The sequence below is a fragment of the Clinocottus analis genome, unplaced genomic scaffold, assembly GCF_023055335.1.
Source record: "Clinocottus analis isolate CAN_PGR_092001 unplaced genomic scaffold, fCliAna1.0.p SCAF_10, whole genome shotgun sequence".
Taxonomy (NCBI): domain Eukaryota; kingdom Metazoa; phylum Chordata; class Actinopteri; order Perciformes; family Cottidae; genus Clinocottus; species Clinocottus analis.
The window spans coordinates 2,394,948-2,412,996 of record NW_027175821.1 but is presented as its reverse complement, the minus strand read 5'-3'; the positions used below and the strand labels follow the sequence as shown (position 1 = coordinate 2,412,996).

The following is an 18,049-nucleotide window of genomic DNA, read 5'->3' as shown; positions in this document are numbered from 1 at the left end:
ACACGCCGTGTGTTTGAAGGGCAGCGCCAGCACAGCGTTTAGCCGCTGAGGTCGTCCTGAAAGTTCTCCGTCCGTGTTTTCCCATTATTTCTGGGAGATTGCAAATAAATGGCTTTTCTGTTTTTCCTGGAGCTTCGAGTTGCTTGTGGCTTTCGTGTTTTCCTTCCTGTCTCTTTTTTTTTCTTCTTTCTCTGCACATGACAAACATCCTTGTAAAGGTGAGCTCTTGTTCTTCTCTCTGAAAAGGTTGCAGGTCGTCGTCGGAGGAGGTGGAGGAAGATGGGGTCCGGTGGGTTCTCCCCCCGAGGGCTCGGCCTGCTGTGGCTCCGCCTCCTGGGCTTCGTCTCTCTGGCGTCGGCCCTCAACCCGGACGACCCCAACGTATGCAGCCACTGGGAGAGGTCAGTGTTACCCCGATGCAGCCGTCCTCCGGTATTAAGAGTGAAACTAGGAAGAGGTAAACTAATGGACCTTCCACCCACCCGGCGCCGCCGCCACAAATCAAGAACCCAGAGGGTTAGCCAATAATCAAAAGCAAAAAGGGAGAAAGGTTTCCTCCTGGGGACGCTGGGACGGCCGTAAATCCGGCGCAACGGTAATGTGACGGCTTGAGTGGTCTCAGCACTCAGCACAAAGTCCTCAATGCAGAGCGCTCGGGCCCTGATCAATAACCTCCCGGCGTAATCAAGTGGGGATTGTGGAAATGGAGATCACCGCCCACGGGGAACGGTTCACTTCTCGAGACGTTATAGAAAATCACAAAAAAAACATGTCTCTTGTGTTAGCTTTCTCTTAGCATCTCTTGTGTTAGCTTATTGCTAACATCTCTTGTGTTAGCTTTCTGTTAGCATCTCTTGTGAGAACTTTCATACAAACACAAAATGAAAAGCAGAACACAACCTATAAATTTGCAAGGTCAAAAAAATTAATGAATCAAATCTTATGTTTATTACTATCAACACAAAGGTCATAATTTCCACCAGAGCGTTTTTATAATAGCTGTATTTAGTTGAAATAGAAGTTTCTGACACAGTCAAACAGCCTTGATGCAATAAATGCATTTATGTGGTTCTTTCATGCATTTAAAACCTAAAACGGGCCGACCCGAACATATGAGGAAGGTTCGGATCCTGAATAGTTTTGCGGCTTTCAGGAACAATTAAAATAAAGCTTTTAAAAAGAAGCGCAGGGGGAATCGATGACCTTTTTAAAAACATATTTTTCAGAGCGGTAGCATCACTCCACAAGGACGCGTCCCGGCTCCCCGTCCGCCGATCAATAGCTCGCATCCTGATGATCCGCTTTAAGGGGAGACGCTAGTGACATCTTTGAGAAAGAGGTTTGACTTTTAGAAATATGACAACGAGTGTTCAGATCCCACCAGAAGCCTCCAGGATGAGTTGGAAAGATTCTTTCATTTTGCTGTCTGTTGGTTAATGTATGTGTTCTCTACCCGTTCTCGTGTTCTCTGTTCACGTGTGCGTGTGTTCTCTCCCCGTGCAGCTATGCAGTGACCGTGCAGGAGTCCTACGCTCACCCGTTCGACCAGGTCTACTACACCCGCTGCACCGACATCCTCAACTGGTTCAAGTGCACCCGACACAGGTAAGCACCAACGGCCGCGTCCTCCAACGGCCTTCAAATCGCTGGAGAAACACTCCAACATCGCTTAGATTTTTTTGCCTCCAGCAATAAAACCCAGGTTAGCATGCAGCAGACATTTTGTTTACCTTTTTTCCATGCAAAGCGGTTCCGTTGAAAGAAACCGCCTACTTCACAAAGAACAGCGCTGACAGTCTTCAGAGAGTTTTGTTCAAACGGACCGAACGGGGTTTTTTACTCCGCCCACCTGAAGTTTTGAACTTTTCTTCTCTCTCTCCATTGTTCCATCAACAAAGGCAACATTTTGTACTTTTCCACATGGATTACGGCGACTGGACGCACTGTAACTGTGATATCTTCAGTGGATCGGACCTCGAGACGGGCCAGATAGCGGTCGCTTCAGATCCACAATTTACTCTTTGTAAATACAGCATCTTTGATAAATGACTTTGCAGAAAATTACTCTATTTAATTGACTAATCAACGAGCTTCAGACCTCTCACAATGATGTGAGGCTCGCTCTAAACTGTTTCAAACGTAGATATTCCATCCAAACTCTGAATGTAAATGTAATAGTTCAGTTCAGCATTATGACTTTAGTTAAACAAACATCTGAATTCTAAAACTATACATTCAAATCGGCTTATTTCTCTTTTATAATACAGAGAAAATATCATTCAATCTATTAAACTGTGTCCACTGGAGTATGAGGACGTCCTTAAGCCACCGGATGCCGGTTAAAGACCGCTGCTCTGTTTGTTACTCACCCGTATGAGATATTAGAAAAGGTCAGAGGTCATCAGTGGCATCCAGAGGCCGCCAGCATACCCGTTTTTTAAATCATAGGACTGACATGTGACCAAAAGTGAAGAAAGAAACCGGATCACAGAGTAAAGTAGCTTCAGGAGTTCCCTCCCAGCTCTGAACCGGGACCGATGGCTCCAACCATGTGGCCCGACCTCCCACAACAATAAGAAAGAGCTTCACGTTTCCTCTCCTCCTTCATTTCTGGGACATTTCCAGTCCGTTCACATCTTCTACGCAGTCCGTCAAACTTCTGCCGCCGGAGCTCGGGGGCCGTCAGTCACGAGAGTCGACTCCGCGATGCCGGCAGTTCAGCTCTGTCCGACGCGGCCATTTTGATGAGCGACCGCCGGCGTCTCGGCTTTAACGACCACATTAAGCTTTATAGCCGCCAGTTTAGCTCCTGCGGCTAAGAGCTCAGTCATTGATCTTAAGATGAAATGTCAGACAACACCCAGCGTCCTTGAAGGTGCAAACCAAGAGGCGGCCGGCGTACAAGCCATCCGTTATAAAACTACGAACAGCCGAAACTCTGAGAGCCAGTTAAACGAACGCCTAGATCTTATGTTCTTGTAAAGTGTAAACATAAAGTGTGTGTAAAGTTCACTTAAACGTAAAATGTATGTCAAGTGTATGTAAAGTTAACTTAAAGATACAGTTTATATAAAGTGTACGTTAAGGTAAAGTTTACATAAACGTAAAGTTCATGTAAGCGTACAGTTTATATGAAGTTTACGTTACACATACAGTTTATGTAAAGTTCACCTCAAACATAGAGTTTATATAAAGTGTAAGTAAACCTAAAGTTTACTCAAAGTTTATGTAAAGTTAAAGTGTATATACACTTTACGTTCACATAAACATAACATCTATGTAAAGTTTACTTAAACGTAAAGTTTATATAAAGTTCCACTTCTTCGAACTCTAGTGGATTAAATGTCTAAATGTTTAGTTCATTTTTAAAATGCACACCAATTTTACAATTTAAAAAAAACTTTTTTAATGCGGAGAAAGCCTAAAGAAAAATAACAGATACATTGTGTGTGTGTGTGTGTGTGTGTGTGTGTGTGTGTGTGTGTGTGTGTGTGTGTGTGTGTGTGTGTGTGTGTAGGATCAGCTACAAGACGGCGTACAGGCGAGGCGTGAGGACGATGTACAGGCGGCGCTCTCAGTGCTGCCCCGGCTTCTATGAAAGTGGAAACCTTTGTGTTCGTAAGTTGCATTGATTCCCTTTCATTCTCCTTGTCGAGCGAAACCTCATCATTTATGAATATGATCGAGACAATAAGATGATGTTTTGTATAATTGTAGTGTTTGTGTTGCCTCCGTGGAATCAATTTTAATTCTACACTTTTCTCACGATGGAGATCGTTGCATTGCTGCTTCTTGCATTGTCTGACAACATGAAGCAGATACAACAAGTACAACAAGGTTCTTTTTTTTAAATGGAGTATTAACATCCGGTTTCATCATGGACGCACAGAGACATTTCACTAATTACCTGCTTTATTACGCACTGAAACAAGAGCAGAGGAACGTCTCTGAAGTTTCTGTTAAACTCGCTGAGATCCTATTGTTACATTTCCTTGTGGTCATTGAATGGAGACGAGACGTTCAATATTTGCTCTTTATCTTCATACATTTAGTTTGGTGAGCGCTCTGTTTTCTTGTCTCTGAATATTTTACACACACACACACACACACACACACACACACGGTATTAACCCAAAACATGCTGCAACAACTTGAATATGAAGAATATCACTTCTATGAGTGAGACACACTTCATCAACTTTATTGTTCAATTAAATTCAGTTTATTTTGTATATCCCAAAATCACAAATACAAAATTGTCTTTGGAGGGTTTTACAATCTGTACACATGACATCCCTGTCCCAGGACCTCACATCGGATCAGGAACAACTCCCCAAATAAAGACAGTAAAACCCTTTTAAGAGGGAAAACAGGAAGAACCTTCATAGAGCAACAGAGGAGGATCCTTTATCAGGATGGACAGAAGCAACAGATGTCATGTGACCACAACGTAACAGAGTTACAGCTCTTTACATGAATATGACAAAAACTATTCCTATAATGAGTAGTATACACCTGATATATGAGTAGTATATGCATGGTACACGATCCAAATAGCCACTGTCCATGTCATGAATAAACACAACCCGTCAGTTCCTTTGCCAACAAATACGGACTGAAGCAGGATTCTTTGTTTATTTTAATGATTGTTGTGAATCTGTTGTCAACGTCTACATCAGAATGTTGTCAGTACATTTAGACTTTTGGACTTGTTGTGTCTGAATCGATCGCAGCCACGACTTGAATCTAGTTTTACAAAATAGTGTAAAATTAATGATATTAAGGATATTAAGGGAGTCTGTTTTCTTTACCTGCAGCTGTCCAGAAGTACCGGCTTTAAAACACAACCAGTGAAATAAAAAAAATCTGCGCAGCATCAAAATATAGATTTTTAATTTGAATGTCAGCGTTATGAATGAAGCTTCCAGTCAATTGATGCTTATAGAAAAATATGGATTTTTACAGTTCTTAACCAAACAAAACAAACACCTGTGTCCGAGGTGTCCGCTTGTGATGGATGTTACGGGAAGATAACGCACTCCCCTGCCAGCCAATCACAAGAGAGCGCTGTGCTTCAATATGTGGAAACCCAAAGAACTGACATCGCTCATCTCTGCACGGGAAGAAAAGTAATAATCCAGATTTAATCACCGGCGTAGAACAAATGTATCTTACGACCACTTTGTTTCTCATAATCGTCGTGTTAGAGCCTCGGCTGCCGCGAGGCGCCGGCCGCTCGTGCAGTCACACATCTGAGCGGGAAGGCGTCCGACAAAAGACCGCACAAAGACCGATTCATGAGGATCCTCCTGTAACACCTGAAGGTTACGCTGTGAACTCACACTGTCTGATCAGACGGCCACGAACACACCCAGTACACACCCAGTACACAGGCGATTACACAACCAATACACACCCAATACAAAACGAATGAAGAGACGAATACACACCCAATACACTGACAAATTTGCAAAGAATACACAAACAAATATACAGACCAATACACAGACAAATACGCATCCAATACACAGACGAATACACAATCAATACACGACCAATACATAACCAATACACCATATAACCAATGAATGTACAACAAATACACAGACATATACAGAACAAATACACAAATAACTACACAAACAAATACACAACCAATGCACAGACAAATACAGACAATTACACAACCAATGCACAATGAATACACAGACTAATACACAATCAATACGCAATCAATACACGACCAATACACAATGAATACACAACAAATACACAGCCAAAAACAGAACGATTACACAGACAAATCCACAGCAAACGCAATCATTTCGCTGTCTTCTGCATTGTTATTTAAAAACTTTTTTTCCCTGCTTGTTAAAAATGTGCCGTGCATCTCGCGGAACAGCGATTCGATCTCAGTCGTTATCTCTTCCCCGCGCCGCCGAAGGCAAAGTTATCTATATATCTGCCGCCGGAGCTGTCAGAGTTCACATCAATCCGGGCGAAAAGTTTTACACACACGAGAGAGCTTTGAAATCAACGTAAGCAGAAGGAAAAAGAGACAGAAAAGAGGGGAAGCTGCATTCACGCCTCGTTCTAATAAGGAGTTTAGATATCTCTGAACGCCGCAAACATCTGAGCTTCAGTCTGCAGATGTGTCGTTTGAACGTCTCTCTTCCTCCGCCGCCCTTTATTTTGAAGTAAAAGAGGCCGTTTATCTTTGTGATATTTGTCACATCGGACTCAAGAAGTGATGAGACGATCTGTCGGTCAGCGAGATTACAAACACCAATATTTCTTCTTTTACGGTTCTCTTTGGTTTTTGAAGCTGTTTTTTTAAAGACAGAAGTCGTCTCTCACATCAGACGTCAGACAATTAGACGGAGCAGATGAGACGGCAGATGTTTCAGTCGCGGCCGATACGACTCTCGAACTCGCGCTCTTTTTATTTAACTGTGAAGCAGCTGCCGGTGCACAGATGTGTTCGTCGCTACGCATCTGATGCGCGGCTCACAAAGTGCCGCTCTCGCTGTTAAAACTGTTGATTTATGGAGTTTTATGTCTGCGGTTGTTTGTCTTTTAAATACGCCGCTCGGACACGTTAACGATCTTCTGTTCCCTGAAACAATGTTGAGATGTTTTGTGTGAATACGAGCTCCAAAAAGTATTCATCTGAGAGCTTAGTGAGTTTATTATTTATTATTTCCTATGATCACGAGATGAGAGCTAATCGATAAGATCATTGATGAGTTTAAAGATTTAGGAACTTTTGAATGTGTTTACATGGAGGAAGATACAGAACTCAAAATAAATTATCAATAAGAGTATCGATCAGAGTACTAGTACACAGTGAAATACTACCGATACCTCGCGTGGACGAGGCCTCAGAAGCTCCTCAAAGAGTTGTTAGTTTCTCCTAAAAATGCAGCTGTAGGGAAAGTTGATCGATGCCGGTACAAAATTATATAAAACAATTGTTGTTGGTATTTCACACTTTCAGAGAAATGTATTATTTTTCACAAAACGACCCAGTATGACCACAAAACGACCCAGTATGACCTTAAAGAGACACAGAACAACCTTAAAAAGATCTGGAACGACCTTGAAGAGATTCAAAATGACCACAAAGAGACAGAACGACCTCAAAGAGACTCAGAACGACGACGTAGAGTTTCAAAATTTTCCTTAAAGAGACCGATAACGACTTTGAAAGAGACTCAAAACGTGTTTCAGTGTGTAGTGTTTCAGTGTGTAATGTTTCAGTGTGTAGTGTGTTTTAGTTGTGCAACGTGATTAATCTGCGCAGGAATACAGCGTTCAGCCTCATCAATAAGACTCCTCACATGACAGCGAAGTCAACAGGATTCTTCGGCTCTCTGGAGGAGAAAATAAAATAACATTCATCTGTTTTTGTCCAAAAAAAACACACGCAGATAAAAGCGGAGCAAGAAAAAAAAACAACCCATCATTCAAACCCGTCAAGGGAAGAAACGTTTTGCTCGCCCGGTCGTTATCTCTTTGCCGGCAACGAGAATCAATTATCCGCCCTACATGGTGCGCTGTATGGCCTCCTCCTCTCCTCCTGCAGGAGGAAGGAGGTGAATGGACTCCTGGAGGGCTGCAGGAGGTAAAGAGGAGTGCATTGTGGGTCTTTATTCAACATCTGCTGGTAAACAACTTTATTAGATTCCCCTCCAACGAGTGGACAAATCACCCCTCAACTCCATTGTGTAGCTCACACACACACACACACACACACACACACACACACGCTCGACCTCGCGCTCCCGTTAGCCGAGTAGTTTGAAACGCCAGGAGCTAATTCGTAGACGCCTGGCCGGTTGGCCGACATTAACGGGCTGGGACAGGTCCTTTGTTGTTGATTTATACACAGACGGAGCTAATTGAAAGGGTCCGCCCACCCTCCCCTCCCCCACCACCACCCAACAGTTGGGGGAGAGGAGATGGGGGTGGGGGGTAATTTGATTAACTGGCTTTCCTCTTGCTGTGTTTTCTGGCTGCTTTTTCGAGCACGCTATATTGTTTCCCCTCCCACCCCCCACATTTTCTGTTTTATCTCCACATTGTACGTGAACATGTGCCCATGCGCAGGGTGTCGGCCATGTTTTTTAATGTTTGAGGAAGGTCGAGAGGCCTGAATGAATGTTCAGAGGAGACCACCTTTTGTTATTTTTCTTCCCTTGCCTGAGGATATTTTTTTGTCAGTTTCCCCCTCCTTTTCTTTTCTTCCGTTCTCGTTTTGTTCCTGAGTGCTTGTTTGACCTCGATGCCCATCAACCCCCCCTCCTCCACCCTCCCTCTCCTCTCCGCCACAGAACATATCTGATATATAAATTGCAGCCGGAGTTATATCACATCACATCTCGACAACAACAAAAACAATCGTTCTGTAATCCCATAATTTCAGCTCATGCCGTTTCTCTCTCTAATTAGTTTTTCTTTTTATGTCCGTAAAGAAACATAACACACAGTGTTATTTCAAAATATCCTGGTATGTATTTGTATGTTTAGCTACTTTAAAAATATACTAAATAGCATGCCGTAAATCAATTAATTGGTTACCTTTCATTGACGAGTTAGCACAGAAATATAAATAACAGCAAAGCTTGACAATAAAGATAAAGAATAGACAGGAAAGTTAATATTATAAATATATAATTAGTCTCTTGGTAAAAAGAGTCATAATTTTGTGCAAAGAAAAAAATGTATATGCGTTTTAATAGAACATTGTGTTATGTGCAGAGCACAAGAGGAGACATCGTATTTAGCAGGGGCCCAGAGGTTCAACGACAAAATATCACACAAAGAGAGGCACAACAACCTGAAAGGGACTCTGAACGACCTTGTAGAGACTCAAAATTACCTCAAAGAGACGCAGAACGACCTCAAAGAGACGCAGAACGACCTCAAAGAGACGCAGAACGACCTCAAAGGGACGCAGAACGACCTCAAAGGGACGCAGAAAGACATAAAAGAGACACAGAATGACCTCAAAGAGACACAGAACGACCTCAAAGAGACACAGAACGACCTCAAAGAGACACAGAGCGGTCGCGGCAGTATATCGCTTGGTTCCGATCAGCCGCGTCGACCGTTTCCCTTTAGCGATCGGTTGCTGGAGGAGGAAGTCTGAAGCTCTTCTTCTTCCTGCAGCAGCAGATCAACAGATTAAAGACGCCGGCTGCGGGGAGACAATAGCTGGAATTAGGCAGCGATTATTTAATTAGATATCTATTCATCTCCTGGTGCCCGTTGCTGATGTGATCCTCCTCGTACAGTACGGGACGAGCGGATTAGAGCGAGTTTAATGATTCATCAGCTCTCCTTGAGGATTACAAGAGCGTCTCAGGCTCTTATTAAAAAAACGGTATTTGCAGGCATTTACATTTATTTTTAGCACAAAGAAGTGCACTCAAAGAAATGATTAATCCTGATGTCTTTCTGCTCGTTGTGAAGTTCAGGCTGTTTTCATTGCTTTTCTATTCAAAGTGGAACCGTTCATTCAAAAAATGACAGTAATCCAGAACAGTGGGTCTCAACCTGAGGGTCGGCACCCACTTAAGGGGTCAAAGGATCAATATGAGGGGCTACAAAGGGATTAACAGGAAAGGAAAGATGAGAAAATATAGTTCTACTGCTCAAAAATGTAGTTTTTCTGTTCTTTTGAGTTTTACCTCTTTAAATATGTTTTGACAATCAGAACAACAAAATGCAACGTGTCACAAAGTTGACATTGCTTCATTTTTTAAAGGAACACTCTCACTAAAACATATGTTTCGGCCTCTCGGATAATGGAATCTGAATAAAAAGGCCTCAGAGAAAGTGTTTGTTATCTGGCTGTGAAAATGTTCCTCTTGTTTGCGTGACAACATAATTCATCAACGAGGCTCGTGTTAACGAATCAAGAGGTGAACGTACGTAATCGCCGTCGACCCGAAGAAACCCGCTCAGACTCGGTCCCCCGGCGTATTATCTGCGTTCCAACGTCCACGGCGGCGCTGACGTCTTCATTTTCCCTCCCGACCGGTGTGATATTTCATCAGCAGGCGGCGGCTGTCACACTCGTATCTGAAGGTCCCCGGAAAACAAAACCGGCTCTATCGCGGCTGTAATGAATGTTTCAGCACTCCTCGTCTTCATCTCGCGGGGAGATCGGTTCGGAGCGAGGGAGAGGAGGAGAGGTGAGGAAGAGGAGAACGGAGGGAGGAGGAGGAGGAGAAGTGGTATTCCAGACCGGAGGAAGCAGAGAACCAATAAAGACGGATGTCACTCCCGCTGACTTCAAACACTTGACGCGTAAAAGTTTAATCAAAATAACTTTTAAGAATATAAAACTCGACAGTCATTATTTGACAGTCATCAATTTTAAAAAGCTCTCAAAGAGAAGTTTTTTTCACGTCATAACTTTATGTTTTATGCTGTTTGTCTCTTGTGTGATTTTACAGTATTATCCGGGATTTACTGTGTCACGTATTTTAAATGTCCATTGATCTTGAAAGTTTGTGTGTGTGTGTGTGTGTGTGTGTACACACACACACACACACACACACACACACACACACACACATAAATAAAGAAATGCTCGGCATTTTTTGATGCCGAGCACACGGGAGCTTCTTCGTTTGGGGGGGAGTAGGTGAGGAGAGAGAGAAGTCAGAGTGGTGTCTAGGGTGTACTCGATGCCCAGGTGCATGCTGGGAAGAGGCAGTAATTGTTAACGGTTATAAAGAAGTCACAAAAAAGCAACTATAAAAAAAATACTCTAAAAGGATTATTAAGGAAAGGAGTCAAAGCACGGATGATGAACAGCTTTAGATCTTCTCCTCCTTCCTTTACCTCTTCCTCCTCTTCCTCCTCATATTGTGTGCATCAAGGATCCTGCAGCGTGCATGAGGCGTAGCGGCCGACAGCTCGCAGGCTTCAGCTCCTCCATCAGAGATTTGACGACACTGAGGCGACTGAGTGCAGAACAAATGAACACACACACTAACACACACACTAACACACACAGAGCTAATCCTGCAGTTGCACAAGCCAGCTCATGTTTTTAGGCCATTTGTTACAAAACACAGCAAAGTGCAAAGCATTCTGGGAGCAGAGCCGGGTGTATAGGTCTGGATCCACAGGGAGCTCGTAAGAGACGTGTGATGAGTATTGGTTTGCACTATTTTTCACGAGGGCAGAAAACTTCAGTTCGACAACTCCTGAAAGCGAGACAAAAAAACAGCAAATGAGGTTGTTATCTCTTCTGTGTCAAAGTGACTAATTGGTCGAGTGAAGGAGAACGAGGCACACGGCATTATGGGAAGAGCTCGACAGAAGTACAGCCATTTTCTTTACTTTCACTTTCTGCTCGTGATCGAGTCCAACCGAGCGTCGCTTAAGAAGTCTCTGTGTTAAAGCTGCATTCTCCCTCCTGACCACCAGGGGCGACTCCTCTGGTTGTATAGAAGTCTATGCTTCATGTGTTAAAGCTGCATTCTCTTTCCTGACCACCAGGGGGCGACTCCTCTGGTTGTATAGAAGTCTATATAAGTGATTACTGCTCTCTTGATGTATTCCCTCTGTAAACATTGTACAAACATGAGTTTACAATGGTTAACAGAGTTGTCTAAATGTTTGTGTCCTCCTCTTCCTCCTCCTCTTCCTCCTCAGCGTTGTGTACTGAAGAATGTGCTCACGGACGCTGCGTCTCTCCGGACACCTGCCAGTGTGAGCCGGGCTGGGGAGGCCTGGACTGCTCCAGTGGTGAGTGCACACACACACACACACACGCACACGCACACACGCTTTACAAATCGTTCGTCACGTCGAAGCGAGGCGATCGTTATGTGTTATTGATACTGATATTTGAGATGTAAAAACCAATAAACACAACAAAATGAACACATGTAAACATCTCCGTGCTGAAGATAAACCTTCATCTTCATCACTTCTTCCTCATCAGCAGACGTACACATTGAGATAAAAGGTCTGTGATGAGCAGGTATCAGCTCATTAATACGCACATGGACTCTTATTACAGCTGGTGAATTTAAAACTATCTGCACATCCAAATGTCTGGTTCATTACAGTCCACTGTTATCTTTCATTGTTATGTTCCATTGTCCATTTCGATGTTTTAGGTCTTAATCTTTCTAAAAAGGTGCACTTATAGTCTGTGGCATGTTTTTACCGAACAATGCTATATTTAAACTTTGGAGCTCCTTTCTGATGAATCTGGCTCATATCACACTGGATGTTTATAGTTACCATCAAAATATCTTTTTGAAATGATTTTTATTTTTTGCAGATATACATTTTTTTCCTAAGACTTTGCTGAACAAATACAATAAACACGAGTATTGAAATTAATTTGCGGTTGCTCCGATGACTCAAACACAGGGGAAAAGAAGTCTGGACCCTCTCGAGGGTCTAGAGTTCAAAACGAGACGACGAGGAACTTGTTAGCTGATCAGACACACAGCAGAGGAGGTGAGGAGGTGATGGGGTGACAAGGCGACAGGGTGAGGAGGTGACAGGGTGACAAGGTGACAGGGTAAGGAGGTGACAGGGTGAGGAGGTGACGAGGAGGTGAATCTGCATAACTCGGCCTGCAGGACAGAGAACTTGTGGAAATGAGCGAGACGTCGTGATTTTGCTCGTTTTGCCTCCGGAGCCCAAAAAAAAAAAGCTGCATTGGTCGTTTGAGTTTATTTTCATGGCGATTGATTGATTTGTTGAGCTCGGCAGAGAAGAAACAGGTTGTGTGTGTTCTTAAATAAAGTTAAAGCTGCACAGTTAATCAACTTGACGTCAAAGCCGCGGGACAGACCCGAGGTGAAATTGCGCCTTGTTAAATTATTCACGATGACATCGCGACACTCCCTCGACTCGTTCAACAGACTTTGTTTGCTGCAGATCTCAAACAAACAAATCACACTGTAATCATTTAGAGAATATGTTTCTATCAAAGTCACGAACGTATTGCGACATCAATCACAAGGAGATATTTCCTCTCCTCGGCGTGACAGAGCACACACACACGCACACAAAGCGCCGCTCCAGCTCGCCCTGATTCTGATCGTCTTTTAACCCGGAGGAATCCACTGAAACTCTGAGTTGATCCACTGGTTTTTATTCAGAGGGAAACTGTTTTTCCTGTCGGCTCGCTTGTCGTTTGCTGTTCCGTGTGTGTGTGTGTGTGTGTGTGTGTGTGTGTGTGTGTGTGGGTGTGGGTGGCTGCAGGGATTTGGGGACTATTGACTCCTAATGAGTCGGGTCCCTGTGTTGTTTACTGTTCTTTATTGCTGCCCCGGGGGCTCGAGATCGGAGAGGCCAGACCGGGTTAAAGTAAATCTTCCTCCACTTACAGCGTTCGGGGGGTCGATCAACTCAATCTGTCGGGTTCACTCCAGAAAGTTCCACCTCCCTCTCTCTTCAGGAACTCTTGTTCTTTTCCGTTTATTTATTTAGTGCAGCGTTTCAGTTGATATCCAGCCGCTAGTCCCTGAGCAGGTTATTGATATCTCGTGGCTTGACGTGATCAAAATGTTCTAAAACCGTCTTTGTACCAAACCGTGAACACGTTTATTTCTGCTGTGAAGTCAGCCATTTTGACATTGAGGTCTATGGGGATTACAGCCTCCAGTGGTCATTTGAGGAACTGCAGATTTTGACCACTTGGACTGAAACACAAACTGGAGGTTAAATTACTGTTTTTGTCAATGGAGTCTTGTCTGAAAGCAAAGTAAAGAGGAGAAATACTATAAATACTCCATACACTATAAATACTACACATAACTGATATTGATTCTTTTAGATGTCTTAAACATGTTCTTGACTTTACTTCCTGGTTCTTGTGTCTGTTTCTGGAGTAAAACACTTCAAAACCTCCAAACTCTCTCTGTGGACGGAACAAAAAAAAGAAGCGTTGCAAGTGAACATAATCCATTTCCTGCACAATTTATTCATCAAAACCATTTTTGTGGCTCAGAAATGTAATTCATGAAAAGCAGGGTTTCCTGTGAAGAAAAAGTGAATCTATTTTGGGTCTGTTTCCCACAATGCACAGCAGAAGATGACGCCTGGTGTATGTAGAACACGAGTAAGTCAGAACACAAGGCGCCCTCTCGTCCCTTTGTCTTCCTCTGGAGCTAACCAGATTAGCGCCTCGGCAGCCATCCCTCTCTCCAAACTCCGGTCCAGTACGAGAACTTTGTAGCTTTGCCAGGCGACGGAAATAGACCCATGACCGAAAAGTGTGTGGTGAAGCAACGTGAGGAAAGAAGGCGAGGGTGACGAAGACGAGGAAAAAGCAGAGGAAATGAAGAAGGAGGAGGAAAAAAAGTGGTGGATAAGTAGAAATTATGATGGAAAATCATCATGTGGAGATGGTGATTATGATGAGAGAGATTATCAAGAGCCAGAGAGGAAATGACAGCTACTTGGGCAAATTATGAAGTGGATTAATTTTTTTGAATAACCCGTAATTACTGCAGACTTTTATTGATAATTTTAGAGTTGTATTCAGTTGATTTTTTGTAGTCTAGAGTATGCAAAAGAAACATAAAGTGTGTGATTGTACAAGATGTAGAACTATCTTCAATATCTAGATTCTGTTAGAATCGGTTGTTTCTTTCTATCACAAATGGCCACTCACATTTATTGATCTTCCGGTCTTGGGAGATCTGTCGATCTCGTTGTTTATCTTCCATTTATCCGGCTGAGCGCAGTGTTCCAGACTCACTTCTTCCCAGCAATTTTTCCCAGTCCTTCCTGGTGGAACCCCGAGGCGTTCCCAGACCAGATAAATCTCTTTCCAGTGTGTTCTGGGTCTTTATGGTCTGTTTGACTCTAACAGACCATAATTTACTGAATGAACATCACACTGTATAGAAGAAGACTTGAAACTACAGATTGAGACATAAACTCATGTTTACAGAGGAGTCGCCCCCTGGTGGTCAGGAGAGAGAATGCAGCTTCAACACATGAAGCATAGACTTCTATACAACCAGAGGAGTCGCCCCCTGGTGGTCAGGAGAGAGAATGCAGCTTCAACACATGAAGCATAGACTTCTATACAACCAGAGGAGCGACATACTATGTATGAAATGTGCTGTATAAATATAAATATATTTACACAGCGTGTTATTATGATTATTTAAGCTATGTAAGCATTGGCTTCCCTTTTCAGTAAAGTAGAGCAGAAATATATAAATATATATATACAAGTTCAAATCTTTCTTTCAAACAACAGAAAACTCTTCTTCCTCTCTGGCTGCACACAAACAGGCTCAACCTCCAGCTGGAGATGTGACTCTTTGTCCTCCTTTTAAAACTTTGCAGTGGCTTGATGGATGTGACCCCCCAGCCCCCACCCCACCCTTGAAAACACAAGGGATTGTGGGTCTCTCTCTCTCTCGGTCGGGTAAAGTGCAGCATAAACTCTGGCTGCAACAATCAGACCTCTTTGTTAGAAAAACCCAACAACTTTCCGTCCGTGTTTCTTTTCTCGGTTGGCCGGTCTCCATTTGTTGTCATGGAAACGGACGATGCCTGAGCGCATTACATTAACGAGCTACTGGAAGCTTTTGAGAATCAAAAGAATAATGTGTGTGTGTGTGTGTGTGTGTGTGTGCGTGTGTGTCTCTCTCGTAATGGATGAACTCGGACAGAGAAAAATCTTCTGACAGAAGCGTAGAATTTTAGTACTTTGGGTAAAGTAAATATAAAAAAATGAGTTTTTGCTTTCAAACCTACACATCATCTTTAAAAAATTGCAGCAAAATGAAAAAAAAACACACACACACACACACATACAGAGGTGCTATTGCCTCTCTAAATCCAAACTACAGCCTGAATCACACGATTTTGTGGGATTTCTTGTTGTTCTTGTCGTTCTGTTCTGGCCGGCCCGTCTTGGGGTTGAAGCCCGTCAGCTGTGCAGCAGCACCAGCGGCCGTCTTTCCCTCGTCGGTTGTTCTCTCTCGTCTGTTCATCTGACTGCAACTCGTTTGATTTGTTTGTTCCTTAAATACGAAGCCACACCTTCAAGCCACACTTTCATTCTTTTCGTGCTCATCTCCAGCAGAACAACGTTTCTTCGTACAATATCTTAAGAAAAGTTTGCGTTCATTTTTCGAACGTCTTTTCAAAATGTCTCTTTCACTTGAAATAACTTATTTAGGTTCATAAGACGACATTTCTTCAGTTCAGTAAAGTTATGTTTCATAAAGATTATGAAATACTTAATTAGGTTGAGAAAAGTGTCTTTGTTTGGCCTAAAATAACTACTGAACTAACTTTAAACTAACTAGCTACTGACTGAAGTACTGCAAATACTTCAACGTTGACTTCTGGCTTCGAGTCTGGTCTCCTGAGTGAAAGGTAAAGTCTCTGTTGGACTCGCCCTGTTGGGCTTTAACGGGCTTCACGATTACGTGGATTACATTTGAGTTGACTTTGAGATATCTGGAGGTACAGCTGTGAGCAGAGCGGTGGAGGAGACTTTACTTTTGCACCACAGCTGTCGTCTCCGCAAGTCGACTCTAAAGGTCAACGTCTCACCAGATAAAGGACTGAAGAAAGACGCTTCGATTCCTAAAATATTCATCAGGGTTTTGAGACGAGCGACAGCGGTCAGACCGTCTTATTGTTTCTTGTTTCTTGCGCTGGCGATTGCGTCGGTGGTTTCATTACCTCAGACGCCTCGCAGCCACACTGAGCCATCCCTTCTGCCGCGTCCGCTTCATCTGAGAGCAGAAAGCAGCAATTAAACAACACAAAGCGGCATCGAGCGGCACCGCGACTCCTCCACCGAGCTATGAAATCACCAGCCGGCGACAAATATGTCAGGTGAAGAGTTTACTGCAGTGACACGAACAGGTGGATTGAACCGTTCTGATCAATCACAACCACGATTACCTCAACAACCAGCTTCACCCGCCGATATTACAGGATGCGTCCAGAGATGTTCAATATTGTTGGCAGCAAATCCAAAGAAACAACCCCAAACAAACAGTGTAAGTGTCAACGAACAAGTATCTCTCTGATCCATAGACCTCTATTAAAAACACATCAGAGCCTCAACGACTTCGACTACATACTCAAAATATCCCTTTTGTTGCTGTATCCCCACGAAATACAATAATGAACCTAGTAACACAATATAGGGTGTACACGCCGCCATGCACCTTTTCCTTTGTGAATCCTCGTCAACGTTCTGCAACTTCTGCAAAGCTGCTTTTCGTTTTGCAGCTGAACTATGATGTCGTCAACAGAAAAAAGGTCACAAGCCTGCACGCTCTGAATGTGCTGAGTCTATCAGCATCGAGGGGCCCAGGCGCTGTTTTCATGACCCGGACCCAATTGAGAATGTAGTATTTGTGAGCTTGTTTTAATAGGTTAACGTCTCCAGAGCCACAGACAGGAAGTCAGAGGTTATCGAGAGAACGACTGTGTTGGTTTTGAACCCTTTGAAAACATTGGATATGTCACTGACAAAGAATAACACAATAACTCCAGAAATATTCTCTAAAGCTTGAAACGCAAGTACTGATAATGACCAAGGAAGGTTTCTGGAGCCAAACAGGAAGTGAATGCTCCGATCGTGTACTAGCTCTCCTCCCGCATCAATGCCGATGTCCTGATTGCGTTTTGGTATCAAATTATCAGCCAATACCGATCAGCGGTAAAACTTAAACCTGTCTGTTGCACTGCTAGCGCACGGACACGCTGGTGTATATCTATCTATCCATCTGTCCATCCATCCATACATACACTACTGTTCAAAAGTGTGGGGTCACCCAGACACATTTTCAGTTTATCCTCAAGTTCTCTCATGGATTATCCTTCACTTCTAAGAACAAGAACAGACTGGCGAGTTTCACATGAAAGTTCTCTTTTTTTGGACATTTTGAGAGTTTAATGAACCCACAAATGTGATGCTCCAGATACTCAACTAGCTCAAAGGAAGGCCAGTTTTATAGCTTCTCTCACCAGCAGAGCTGTTTTCAGCTGTGTGACATCACTGCACAAGGGTTTTCAAGGG

At 43.2% G+C, this 18,049-nt stretch overlaps 1 protein-coding gene across 3 annotated transcripts in view; it reads left to right on the top strand.

Moving 5' to 3' along the window:
* The first annotated feature begins 262 nt into the window (after positions 1–262).
* Positions 263–18,049, top strand: part of LOC137788827 (multiple epidermal growth factor-like domains protein 11) — a 50,497-nt gene continuing 32,710 nt past the window's right edge. For all 3 annotated transcript variants that reach the window (XM_068581949.1, XM_068581965.1, XM_068581957.1), the window contains exons 1-4: positions 263–401; positions 1,504–1,605; positions 3,518–3,618; positions 11,674–11,766. In XM_068581949.1, coding sequence (XP_068438050.1) covers positions 280–401; positions 1,504–1,605; positions 3,518–3,618; positions 11,674–11,766 — 418 coding nt within the window. In that variant the 5' untranslated portion in view covers positions 263–279. The remainder of the gene's footprint in view (positions 402–1,503; positions 1,606–3,517; positions 3,619–11,673; positions 11,767–18,049) is intronic.